The sequence below is a fragment of the Amblyraja radiata genome, chromosome 17, assembly GCF_010909765.2.
Source record: "Amblyraja radiata isolate CabotCenter1 chromosome 17, sAmbRad1.1.pri, whole genome shotgun sequence".
Lineage (NCBI taxonomy): Eukaryota > Metazoa > Chordata > Chondrichthyes > Rajiformes > Rajidae > Amblyraja > Amblyraja radiata.
In genome coordinates, this window is record NC_045972.1 from 46203006 (window position 1) to 46216343 (window position 13338).

Below are 13338 nucleotides of genomic sequence, written 5' to 3' on the forward strand. Positions count from 1 at the left end.
AGCTCGTTCCATACACCCACTGCCCTTTGTGTGAAAAGTTACCCCTCGGATTCCTATTAAATCTTTTCGCCTTCACCTTGAACCTATGTCCTCTGGTCCTCGATTCCCCTACTCTGGGCAAAAGACTCTGCATCTACCCGATCTATTCCTCTCATGATTTTGTATACCTCTACAAGATCTCCCCTCATCCTCCTGCGCTCCATGGAATAGAGACCCAGCCTACTCAACCTCTCCCTGTAGCTCACTCCCTCTAGTCCTGGCAACATCCCCGACAATCTTTTCTGAACCCTTTCAAGCTTGTCACTATCAGAGGCAATATCTTTGACATTTCCAACCTGAGGGATAAAAGTTCTGACTGTCTGCCCTGTTGTAAATTGTCCATGGTGTGTAGGATAGCGCCAGCATGTGGGGTGATCGCTGGTCGGTACGGCCTCGGTGGGCCGAAGGGCCTGTTTGTGGGTTCAGTTCAGGCAGTCCCAGTTTGAACCCAGCACCCCCCTGAATGTCACTAAATGGAGACAGGAACAAGCGAGGCTTTAAGTGAAAGAAAAGCCACAAAGTGCTGGAGTAACTCGGCAGAGCAGGCAGGACATTCGGGTTGGGACTTTTCTTCAGACTCAGTATCTATCCACTTTCTCCACGGATGCTGCCATTTTCCAATGTATTTCTCTCTTCTGCACTTAAATTGTGATGGGGCCACATATAAATCTCATGTAAATAATCAACCCCCACCCCCTCCTCCCTATGCCCCACCTTGCATCCACTTTACATCTTCCACCTATGTTTCTTCCTTTCCTCTGGCTTCACAATTTACACATCTTATTTGCATATCTCCTGATCCCACACCCTTTATCTTAAGAGCTAGACAGGGCTCTTAAAGATAGCGGATTCAGGGGATAAGGGGAGAAGGCAGGAACGGGTACTGATTGGGGATGATCAGCCATGATCACATTGAATGGCGGTGCTGGCTCGAAGGGCCGAATAGCCTATTCCTGCACCTATTGTCTATTGTGTATTGTCTATCTTTTCATCTTGGGCCTTTGTCCAACCATCTATCTCTCTCAAAAACAAGCCCTAACCTGTATCCGCCTCTCCCTCAAATATATTTATTTGTAGTTTGAAGTATTTCTTCCAATTACTTGTGAATATTCGAATGTAGCAGCAGGATCGAATAATAACAATTGTGACATCTGGTGGGCATTCGGAATAAGAAAGTCCTGATAGGATAACGGTGGTATCACGAGCTTACCGCATAGACCTGTGTCAACCATCTCCTGAGGAGTGAGTCATTTGAGTGTAAATCTATAACAATGCTTTCACACATAGTGTATGTGTCTCTCTCTCTCTCTGTCACATTCACTCTCTCACATGCACCCACTCGCCTCACCCCCCCCCCCATTCTTGCTTCTCACCAACAATCTGAACCTTTATCTGCAGATGCTGGTTTACAAAAAAAAGTGCTGGAGTAACTCTGGAGGAACCTTTGAAGGGTGGCGACCGGAAACGTCACCTCTCTCCACGTTCTCCAGTGTCCCGCTGAGTTACTCCAGCACTTTGTGAACTTTATCTTGGATCAATTGTATTACAAATTGGTCTTTGCACTTCCATTGTAAAACAAATCAAGAGAGAAATCTTCAGTTACTCCGTAAAACAAATATCCTTGTAGTTTAATTTAGTTTAGTTTAGAGATACAGCGCGGAAACAGGCCCTTCAGCCCACCGGGTCCGCGCCGACCAGCGATCCCCGCACACTAACACTATCCTACACACACACACACACACGAGGGACTATTTACATTTATACCCAGCCAATTAATCAACAAGCCTGTACGTCTTTGGAATGTGGGAGGAAACCAAAGATCTCGGAGAAAACCCACGCAGGTCACGGGGAGAACGTACAAACTCCGTACAGACAGCACCCGTAGTTGGGATCGAACCCGGGTCTCTGGCGCTGCATTGGCTGTAACTCTACCGTTGCACCACCTTGATTGCCCTGTAATTAGAGATACAGTGTCAGAGACCCGGATTGGATCCTGACTACGGGTGCTGTCTGGACGGGGTTTGTATGTTCCCCCCATGACCACGTGTAGTTTCACCGGGAGAATGCGGATTAATGTGAGGTTATCCACTTTGGTGGCAAGAACAGGAAGGCAGATTATTATCTGAATCGTGTCAGATTATGAGAAGGGGGAGGGGGGTGCTACGAAACCTGGGTGTGCTTGTACATCAGTCACTGAAAGTAACCATGCAGGCACAGCAGGCAGTGAAGAAAGCCAATATCACTTCATTGCGAGAGGATTTGAGTTTCGGAGAATTCAGATAGTTTATCTTGATATAATTCGCACCATACTGATGTGAAAATGAGAAAGGCTGGTGAAATATTCTGAAATCAGTGGAGAAACAATACTCATGTCATGAAAGCAATTATCCCAGGTGGCTCAGTGGCGTAACTGGTAGAGTCACTGCCTCACAACCCCAGAGACCCGGGATCGATCCTGACTACGGGTGCTGTCTATGTGGAGTTTGTATGTTCTCCCTGTGACCGTGTGGGTTTTCTCCGGGTGCTCCGATTGTCATCCCAAGATTGTAGGCTAATTGGCTTCTGAAATCTGTAGGTTGTTCCTGGTGTGCGAGATAGTGCTCGTGCATGGGGTGATGGCTGGCTGGCGTGGACTTGGTGGGCCGAAGGGCCTGTTTCCATGCTGTTTCTTTTAAGTCTAACGTCTGGAATTGGCCTCTGTAAAATCGCCCTGCACTGATGTGCATGGAGTGAGATAACATAGAATTGTTGTGAACGGATGATTGGTGGTTGGCATGGACTCGATGGGCCGAAGGGCCTGTTTACATGCTGTATCGCTAAAACCAAACTAATCATAAAAAGCTGGAGTAACTCAGCGGGACAGGCAGCATCTCTGGAGAGAAGGAATGGGTGACGTTTCAGGTCGAGACCCTTCTTCAGAATCATAAAAATAGATTTGGCCTTTAACTCTTACTCTTCTGAATTGACATTGGATGTATTTCAAGTGTCTTGAAGAATCTTAAGCTGCAAATTAATAGGTCTGAAGAAGGGTCTCGAGCCGAAACGTCGCCTATTTCCTTCGCTCCATAGATGCTATCTCACCCGCTGAGTTTCTCCAGCGTTTTTGTCTACCTTTGTTTCATGATAGGCATTTTTCAAAAGAACCCTTCCTTTCCCAAGGAAAAACAAGTGATATTGATTTAACCGAGTTACTAGTGTAAATAAAAAATGGGACTGATAAAAAATGGAAATAACTCGTTAATTTGCCAGTGGTGAAAAGTGCATTAGGTCACATTAACATACAGTATCATTTAGTTGTGGCTCACATCCAGCTCTCTCAACTGCAGTAACTGATAAAACATCAATTTCTGGCACGAGGATCTATCCACACAGCTGCCACCAACATTACATCACTTCCCAACTAACAGCGAGGCTTCATGTTAAAGTGATAGTACATTCATCTAAATTTTTAATCATCTCTGTTTTACGGAGAGAGGCGTGTGTTAATGCCAGTGTCCTTCAGAGGTCCACAGTGTGCAATGTCGAGCTGCTACTCAGTGGCGCAGAGGTGGAGCTGCTGCCTCACCGCGCCACAGACCCGCGTTCGATCCTGACCACGGGCGCTGCCTGTACAGGGTTTGTACGCTCTGCCCTGTGACCTGCGTGGGTTTCTCTGGGTGCTCAGGTTTCCCCCCACACTCCAAACCTCTGCAGGTTTATCGGTTAATTGGCCTCCCTGAATTATCCCTGATGTGTCGGGTGGAACTAGTGTACGGGTGATTGATGGTCGACGCCAGACCGGAGGGCCGAATGGCCTACTCCGCCACCTATTGTCTATTGTCTAAACTAAACTAAAGGGCCTGTCGCACGAGCATGTGACTACATGCGGCAAGCGCGACCAAACCAGAAGCGGGGGCCGCGCGGAGGTCGAGTGAGTGACAGTGAAGTTCGAGCGAAGTCTGCGTGAAGTTCGCGCGTGATGTACTGGCGTCGAGGCGGCTGTGGGCCGGCAGGCCGTTGCCGCGCGGAGTTTTTGGACACGGTCAGTTTTTCAGAGCCCCGCGCGATGTTGGGACCAGCTCCGCACAACTCCATACGGCTCCGGCAATCGAAGTGGGACCGGCCCCGCGAGGCCGTTACGGCTCAAGCGACCACGTTAGGTCGCGCTTGCTGCATGCAGTCGCATGCTCGTGGGACAGGCCCTTAAATATCCATTCAATTCTGGATGAAAGTATTTTAGCCGCAATCATTAAAAAGCTTCAGTTTTAAAAATACTTCTGCCACCTCCTTCATTTTGAAATGTTTTCTTGTTTTGTTTATCTACACTCTAGTTTTCTTTAACAAGCAGACTGGGCATCTGGAATATAACTGGTGCAAATTAGCAGTTGCCACAAGGAGTTGTGAGAACAATTTCCTTTTTTGTTGTTTTGTTTCCCAGTGCAGTGAAGGTGTAAAAATGAGGTGTTGGCCAAGGTGGAAGATTATTTGTTTCACGAATTACAGGTCTTGAAGCTGGCACTCTGTATATGCTGTATAATTACACACACACACACACACACACACACACACACACACACACACACACACACACACACACACACACACACACACACATACACACACACACACACACACACACACACACACGCGCACACACACACACACACACACACACACACATATGTATAAATGTCTGGAGAAGGGTCTCGACCCGAAACATCGCCCATTCCTACTCTCCAGAGATGCTGCCTGTCCCGCTGAGTTAATAGACAATAGGTGCAGGAGTAGGCCATTCGGCCCTTCGAGCCCGCACCGCCATTCAATGTGATCATGGTTGATCATCCCCAATCAGTACCCCGTTCCTGCCTTCTCCCCATATCCCCTGACTCCGCTATTTTTAAGAGCCCTATCTAGCTCTCTCTTGAAAGCATCCAGAGAACCGGCCTCCACCGCCCTCTGAGGAAGAGAATTCCACAGACTCACAACTCTCTGTGTAAAAAAGTGTTTCCTCATCTCCGTTCTAAATGGCTTACCCCTTATTCTTAAACTGTGGCCTCTGGTTGCGTGTGTGTGTGTGTTTTTGTGTGTGTGTGTTTTTGTGTGTGGGCGTGTGTGTGTCGGCGTGTGTGTGTGGGTGGGCGTGTGTGTGTGTGCGTGTGCGTGTGTGTGCGTGCGTGTGTGTGCGTGCGTGTGTGTGCGTGCGTGCGCGTGCGTGTGAGTGCGTGAGTGTGTGTGTGTGGGCGTGTGTGTGCGCGCGTATTAGACACAAAATGCTAGAGTAACTCAGTGGGACAGGCAGCATATACACACTCACACGCATATAATGTATATATACACACACACACACATAAATGTAGTACTGAATGTCACCTCAGTTCTAAGATCACACTGACAAAATCTTTGAATAACATTCATGCCTCATTTACTTTCAAATATCAATCTGGATGAAAACAATGAAAATTCACTTTTTAATCTTTGTATTAAAATCTGATAAGATAAATTAATTTGCTACCAGCTGCAAATTAGCATTAATATATTACATTATGCCAATGGATTGACTGTAACTGGGAACTGTTTAGAGAGATGTTTCATCTTGGCCTTCAGATGCTGATGTAACCCATCATCATTTGTGGGAGCTATCCTGAGAATATTGGCCCAAAATAGCAATTTTTAATTTTTTTTCCTTTTTTTTTCCTTTGAAAGAAAGGCTTTGTGAGACCGCCGTTCCCCCAGGGAAGTTGTGCTTTGCCCACTATCTGGTAGTGGGACAGATGTGGTGGTGATGAGCGTGGCACATCTGTCTCTGTACAATGCGCTACCAGGAAAAGCGGGTCAGGCAGCGGGAGAGAGAGCACAGCTGCACATCCCCAAACTGGCTGCCTTCCAAGGTGGTGCCTTCACCACGGGGACCTGAAGCAATCTAATCATCTCCACAGATCTTCCCTCTCCCTGAAAATGGATGTTTATGACAATCGGTGTAACTTTATATCTGTTGCTAGTCGGTAGAAGTGATGGAATATTACCGTGCTGAATTAGCTTTGAATTACTGTGCTACAATTAGCTTATTCTTATAAGGGGGTTTGAAGACTAAAGGCCCTGTCCCACTTACGTGTCCTTGGCACACAAATGATGCAACCTCGTGGTCGCGTTGAGGCGTACGGGCATCGTGTGGCCACGCGGGGCCGGTCCCACTGAGAAGGGCCGAGGGGTATGTAGTTGTGCGCGACATCGCGCGGGGCTCCGAAATTTTTGTAGCAAACGAAATCTTCGCGCGCCAACGGCCTGTCGCGGAACTGACGGCCAAAGTGGGACAGGCCCAAGACCCTGGCGCGACGCAACGTCTCACCTTCAACAGCAGCAGAAGCAGGCAAACGATCGCCGAGCTCGGCCTGGGGCTCACGGCCGTTGCGGTCCGGATCCGCCCCCACTTCTACTCCCAGAGCGGGGCCAAGAAAATTGAGTAAAGTCCGATCAAAGATAGTCCGAGGGTCTCCAATGAGGTAGATAATAGCTCGGGGCCGCTCTCTAGTTGTTGGTAGGATGGTTCAGTGCCTGATAACAGCCGGGAAGAATCTGGAGGAATGGACAAGATCCCACAGTTAAGAATATCACACAATTTTCAAAAGTTAATTTTGTGGTAATGTGTCATTGAAAGCAACTGCTTGGCACAGCAAAAAGATATAAAAAGTGAACATTTACGCATCATATCCCTTTCATATAGTCACCCAGAGGCGAGGTTGAGTTTAAAATGTACCCACATTAGGGGCGGCACGGTGGCGCAGCGGTAGAGTTGCTGTCTCACAGCGCCAGAGACCCGGGTTCCATCCTGATTACGGGCGCTGCCTGTACGGAGTTTGCACGTTCTCCCCGTGACCTGCGTGGGTTTTGTCCGGGATCTCCGGTTTCCTCCCACATTCCAAAGACGTACGGGTTTGTGGGTTAATTGGCTTGGTGTAAATGTAAATTGTCCCTAATGTGTTATAGGATGGCGTTAGTATGCGGGTGATCGCTGGTTGGCGTGAACTCGGAGGGCCAAAGCGCCCGTTTCTGCGCTGCCTATCTCTAATCTAAACTAAACTAAAATAAATCTTGTGAACCGTGACTATCAAACCATTGATGTCCCTAACGAGACTCACCTCAGATATCCGTCTCTTAATGTCCCTGTCCCACTTAGGAAACCTGAACGGAAACCTCTGGAGACTTTGCGCCCCACCCAAGGTTTCCGTGCGGTTCCCGGAGGTTGCAGGTGGTTGCCGGAGGTTGCAGATAGGGAGACTGACAAAAACCTCCGGGAACCGCACGGAAACCTTGGGTGGGGCGCAAAGTCTCCAGAGGTTTCCGTTCAGGTTTCCTAAGTGGGACAGGGGCATTAGGGCCTGTCCCACGTGGCCGTCATTTGTACATCGCAAAATCCTGGGGCGCCGCGCTCGACCGCCGTCACTGCCTTTGTCACCACGCACCATGCGCGGGTCACGTGCGTGTCACTGCGCGTGCTTTCGTGACGCATAAATGATGTCACGCGTAAATGATGCCCTTTACCAGCAGTGATTCAGACACACCACAGCTTAAAATCGGAGCAGGTTACGTATGGAATCATTTGTCTTCTCCACTCAGGACATCAATGCAGGTGTATTCCAACATTTGAACATGATATTTTTTTGCCCAAGTATGCAGCCCAGTGTAACAAAGCAGTGACGACCTGGGGAATCAGTTGCACCCAATGTCATTAATTTGTGTCGGGGGAGCAGGTTCTAACGCTGCGTTGTATTAAACGTACAAATGCTGAAGTCTTGAGCGTTCAACTTTCAATTGTAGATGATTAAATTGATATTTCTGAAGATGGAATTGGAGACGTTGAATTTGGATCAGTTCAGGTGCCTGAATGCTGGAAAATTACTTTCTTCAGCCAAAGATTTATCACCGCACGGTGGCGCAGCGGTAGAGTTGCCGCCTCACAGCGCCAAAAACCCGGGTTCGATCCCGACTACGGGCACGTTCTCCCCGTGACCTGCGTGGGTTTTCTCCGAGACCCACTTAAGAAGGAACTGCAGATGCTGGAAAAATCGAAGGTAGACAAAAATGCTGGAGAAACTCAGCGGGTGAGGCAGCATCTATGGAGCGAAGGAATAGGTGACGTTTCGGGTCAAGACCCTTCCAGGTCGAGACCCGAAACGTCGCCTATTCTTTCGAGAAGAAGGGTCTTAGATGTTGCCTCACCCGCTGAGTTTCTCCAGCATTTTTGTCTACCTTTCAAAGACGTACAGGTTTGTAGGTTAATTGGCTTGATGTATATATTTTAAAAAAATGTAAATTGTCCCTAGTGTGTGTAGAATAGTGTTGATATGCGGGGATCGCGGGTCGGTGCGGAATCGATGGGCCGAAGGGCCTGTTTCCGCGCTGTATCTCTAAACTAAACTGAAGTTAAAATGAGAAATTGAACAGAAGTGAAAAGCGGTGGAGAATTGTTTGATTCACAGAGCAGATTCTGAAAGGAAAACCGAGCTCCTTGTCTTAAAGCGCAGGTATTCTGCTTCCCCCTTGTGGCGGGGGAACAGAATTTACGGAATATTGGTTTAAAACGTGTTAAAGGTGAAAATACTGACACGACCATCTCTTCTTTTCGACATTATGATCAACAATTGAATATGCAACATGTGGTCGATAGCGTTAACTTCCAATTGAGCCATTTAGAACGGAGACGAGGAAACACTTTCTCTCACAGAGAGTGGTGAGTCTGTGGAATTCTCTGCCTCAGAGGGCGGTGGAGGCAGGTTCTCAGGATACTTTCAAGACAGAGCTAGATCAGGCTCTTAAAGAGAGCGGAGTCAGGGGATATGGGGAGAAGGCAGGAACGGGGGACTGATTGGGGATGATCAGCCATGATCACATTGAATGGCGGTGCTGGCTCGAAGGGCCAAATGCCCTCCTCCTGCACCTATTGTCTATTGTCTATTGAAAGTATCAATGTATAGGTCATGATATATACACAACGTTCTTGATTTGTACGGGTGTCAAGGGTTATGGGGGTGCAGGCAAGAGAATGGGGTTAGGAGGGAGAGATAGATCAGCCATGATTGAATGGCGGCGTAGACTTGATGGGCCGAATGGTCTAATTCTACTCGGACAACCTGGCTCGGACAAAACTCTGATTATTAGCAACCACTTTCTGTTATTTGCACTACCAGTTTATTTATTCATGTGTGTATATATTTATATCATGGTATATGGACACATTTATCTGTTTTGTAGTAAATGCCTACTATTTTCTGTGTGCTTAAGCAAAGCAAGAATTTCATTGTCCTATACAGGGACACATGACAATAAACTCACTTGAACTTGAACTATCACTTGTGATCTTAATGCACATGCTGGAGTAACTCAGCAGCTCAGCCATCATCTCTGGAGAAAAGGAATCGGTAACGTTTCGGGTTACTTCAGTCAGGGGAAGGGTTACAACCCTTCCCCTGGGATCCCTGGGAAGAGACTGGGCTTATATTCACTGGAGTTTATGTGGATGAGGGGGACCTTATAGAAACATATAAAATTATAAAAGTGTTTAAGAAGGAACTGCAGATACTGGAAAATCGAAGGTACACAAAAAAGCTGGAGAAACTCAGCGGGTGCGGCAGCATCTATGGAGCGAAGGAAAAAGGCAACGTTTCGGGTCTGAAGAAGGGTTTCGGCCCGAAACGTTGCCTATCTCCTTCGCTCCATAGATGCTGCTGCACCCGCTGAGTTTCTCCAGCTTTTTTGTGTACCTAAAATTATAAAAGGACTGGACAAGCTAGATGCAGGAAAAAAATTCCCAATATTGGGCAAATCCAGAACCAGGGGTCACAGTCTTAGAATAAAGGGGAGGTCATTTAAGACTGAGGTGAGAAAAAACTTTTTCACACAGAGAGTTGTGAATTTATGAAATTCCCTGCCACAGAGGGCAGTGGAGGCCAAGTCATTGGATGGATTTAAGAGAGAGTTAGATAGAGCTCTAGGGGCTAGTGGAGTCAAGGGATATGGGGAGAAGGCAGGCACGGGTTATTGATAGGGGACGATCAGCCATTATCACATTGAATGGCGGTGCTGGCTCGAAGGGCCGAATGGCCTCCTCCTGCACCCAGTTTCTATGCTTCTATGTTTCTAACCCAAAATGTCACCTATTTCTTCCCTCCAGAGATGCTGCCTGTCCCGCTGAGTTACTCCAGCATTTTGTGCCCATCTTTGGTGTAAAGCAGCATCAGCAGTTGGAGCTGCTGTCTCGCAACGCCAGAGACCCAGGTTCAATCCTGGCCTTCCTACACAAATATCTCATCATATGATCAACGTTGCATTACAATACATTCTATATCTCTAATTTCAACACAGTTTTACAGAATGAAAGTTGTATCATTTCTCCATCAATTGATTGAGGGGGGATCTTATAGAAACTTACAACATTCTTAAGGGGTTGGACAGGCTAGATGCAGGAAGATTGTTCCCGATGTTGGGGAAGTCCAGAACAAGGGGTCACAGTTTAAGGATAAGGGGGAAATCTTTTAGGACCGAGATTAGAAAAACATTTTTCACACAAAGAGTGGTGAATCTGTGGAATTCTCTGCCACAGAAGGTAGTTGAGGCCAGTTCATTGGCTATATTTAAGAGGGAGTTAGATGTGGCCCTTGTGACTAAAGGGATCAGGGGGTATGGAGAGAAGGCAGGTACTGGATACTGAGTTGGATGATCAGCCATGATCATATTGAATGGCGGTGCAGGCTCGATGGGCCGAATGGCCTACTCCTACACCTATTTTCTATGTTTCTAATTAGAGTCATACTGCAGTTGAACAGTCCCTTCGGCCCAACTTGCAAACCCCGACCAACATGTCCCATCTACACTAGTCCCACCTGCCCGCGTTTGGCCCATATCCCTCTAAACCTATCCTGTCCAAGTACCTGTGCAAATGTATTGTAAATGTGTTTAATGTACCAGCCTTAACTACCTCCTCCGGCAGCTCTTTCCACATACGCACCACCCTCTGTGTGAAAATGTTGCCCCTCAGGTTCCTATTAAAGCTTTCCCCTCTCACCTTAAACCTACAGTAGGTCCTCTGGTTTTTGATAAAAGAATTGTCTCATTTGCAGGTGTTTCAAATGTAATGGTGAGTATTGTGCCTCATGTCTAATGGTGATGTTATCAAGCTGCTACAGCAGGACAAAGGTTTGAGTGTCCGACATAGACACAAAATGCTGCAGTAACTCAGCGGGACAGGCAGCATCTCTGGAGAACTAGGATGGGTGACGCTTCCGGTCGAGCCCCCTCTTCAGACTTTGTATGTCAGAGCGCCGGGCGGCAGCGGTAGAGTCGCTGCCTAAAAACACCAAGGTAGACAAAAATGCTGGAGAAACTCAGCGGGTGAGGCAGCATCTATGGAGCGAAGGAATAGGTGACGTTTCCTGAGGGCGGTGGAGGCAGGTTCTCTGGATACTTTCAAGAGAGAGCTAGATAGGGCTCTTAAAGATAGTGGAGTCAGGGGATATGGGGAAAAGGCAGGAACGGGGCACTGATTGGGGATGATCAGCCATGATCACATTGAATGGCGGTGCTGGCTCGAAGGGCCGAATGGCCTACTCCTGCACCTATTGTCTATTGTCTATTGTCTATTATCGTCCGTCCTGAAAAGGACACGAGCTTCCGGGAGCCATCACTTGCTGCAATAGATGATGGTTGTGGTGGAATTAGCTCGGGATACTTCCAGTTCCCAGCCCCTGCCGCGGGGGCCACTGGTGCAAGTTTGCGAGCTATCTGCAGAGAATGCGTGGACGGATGTGGACACATGTTATTTATTCCTTATGGGTTTTTTGTGTCTTTTCAGAACCACATGATGAGTCAGCACACACAGTGAGGTGTCGGTGCATCGAGACAACCTCGCTGCCGAAGACCCAACAGAGTCTCAGTGGGAGAGAACTTTTGAACATTACATCCAATCAAAGTGTCATTTGAAACCCAGATGTAAAACTAATGATTTGGCCACGAGGCACTGCTATTATAAGCAGTTTGAAATGAATATTAATGTTACAGATTAAAAGTATTCTATGCTCAGTATTTTTCTGTCCAGCTTTTCAATTAGTGAACACAGCTTTTTGCTTCTAATCAGAGTTATAGTGCGTTAGAAACATCCGTTTTGTTGCTGTTCTTCGTTGCTTAATGTAGTAAACTAATAGGTGTCAAAGATAAATAGATGTCTTTTGTTAATACTTGCATTTAAATGCAGATTTAGCCAGTTGTGGTGAGTGTGAGGTGTTAGCTTGCCATCCATCGTCAGAACATTTTTATTTTCTCTTTTTTTGTCAAAGGAAGAATGTTTTAATTTGGATTGACCAGTTCACAGTACAACGAGAAACTATGTAAAGAAAATCAATGATTACAGTGAATCTGGGTGGTGTTTGCTTCAACCATGTAATTTACCCGATTGCAATAACTAGGAGAGTTTAATAAAGGGAAAACACGCACTTAATCTCTGTGTTGGTATTAGTGTCAAACCGCACATGCGATCGAGCATTCTGTGTACCAGAAGGCCAGAAGGAATAGTAGAATCAGGCCATTCGGCCCATCAAGTCTATTCCACCATTCAATCATGGCTGATCTATCTCTCCCTCTCAACCCCATTCTCCTGCCTTCTCCCCATAACTACTGACACCCGTACTAATCAAGAAGTAAGTAAGTAAGTTTATTGGCAAGTATTCACATACAAGGAATTTGCCTTGGTGCTCCGCCCACAAGTAACAACATGACATACAGTGACAGTTACGAATGACTCAGAAAACACTAAACTTTAATAATAATAAAACATTAATGATAAAACACCATCGATCAAGCATGTGAACCAACAAAATACCAGATCAAAGGGAGGCTACAGATTTTTGGCTGTTGAGTAGAGCAACTACTCGTGGATAAAAACTGTTTTTATGTCTGGCTGTGGCAGCTTTGACCTATCTATCTCTGCCTTAAAAATAGCCACTGACTTGGCCACCACAGCCTTCTGTGGCAAAGAATCCCACAAGGTTGTGTGCATCATAGTGATTCTTCAAGCAAACTCTCACACACACACATCGAAGGATCTCGACCCGAAACGTCAACTATTCCTTCACTCCATAGATGCTGCCTCACCCGCTGAGTTTCTCCGGCTTTTTTGTCTACCTTCGATTTTTCCAGCATCTGCAGTTCTTTCTTGAACACACATGCCAACCCGCTTACAAGATTAAAATACTGCAGATGCAACATATTTGCAATAAAACAAAAAGTCACAAAGTGCTGGAGTAACTCAGCAGGTCAGGCAGCATCTCTGAA

The 13338-nt window shown here is 46.8% G+C and overlaps 1 protein-coding gene across 11 annotated transcripts in view; it reads left to right on the top strand.

Moving 5' to 3' along the window:
• Nucleotides 1–12505, top strand: part of znf423 (zinc finger protein 423) — a 360940-nt gene extending 348435 nt beyond the window's left edge. For all 11 annotated transcript variants that reach the window (XM_033036375.1, XM_033036372.1, XM_033036374.1 and 8 more), the window contains one exon: nt 11864–12505. In XM_033036375.1, coding sequence (XP_032892266.1) covers nt 11864–11893 — 30 coding nt within the window. In that variant the 3' untranslated portion in view covers nt 11894–12505. The remainder of the gene's footprint in view (nt 1–11863) is intronic.
• Nucleotides 12506–13338: the final 833 nt, after the last annotated feature.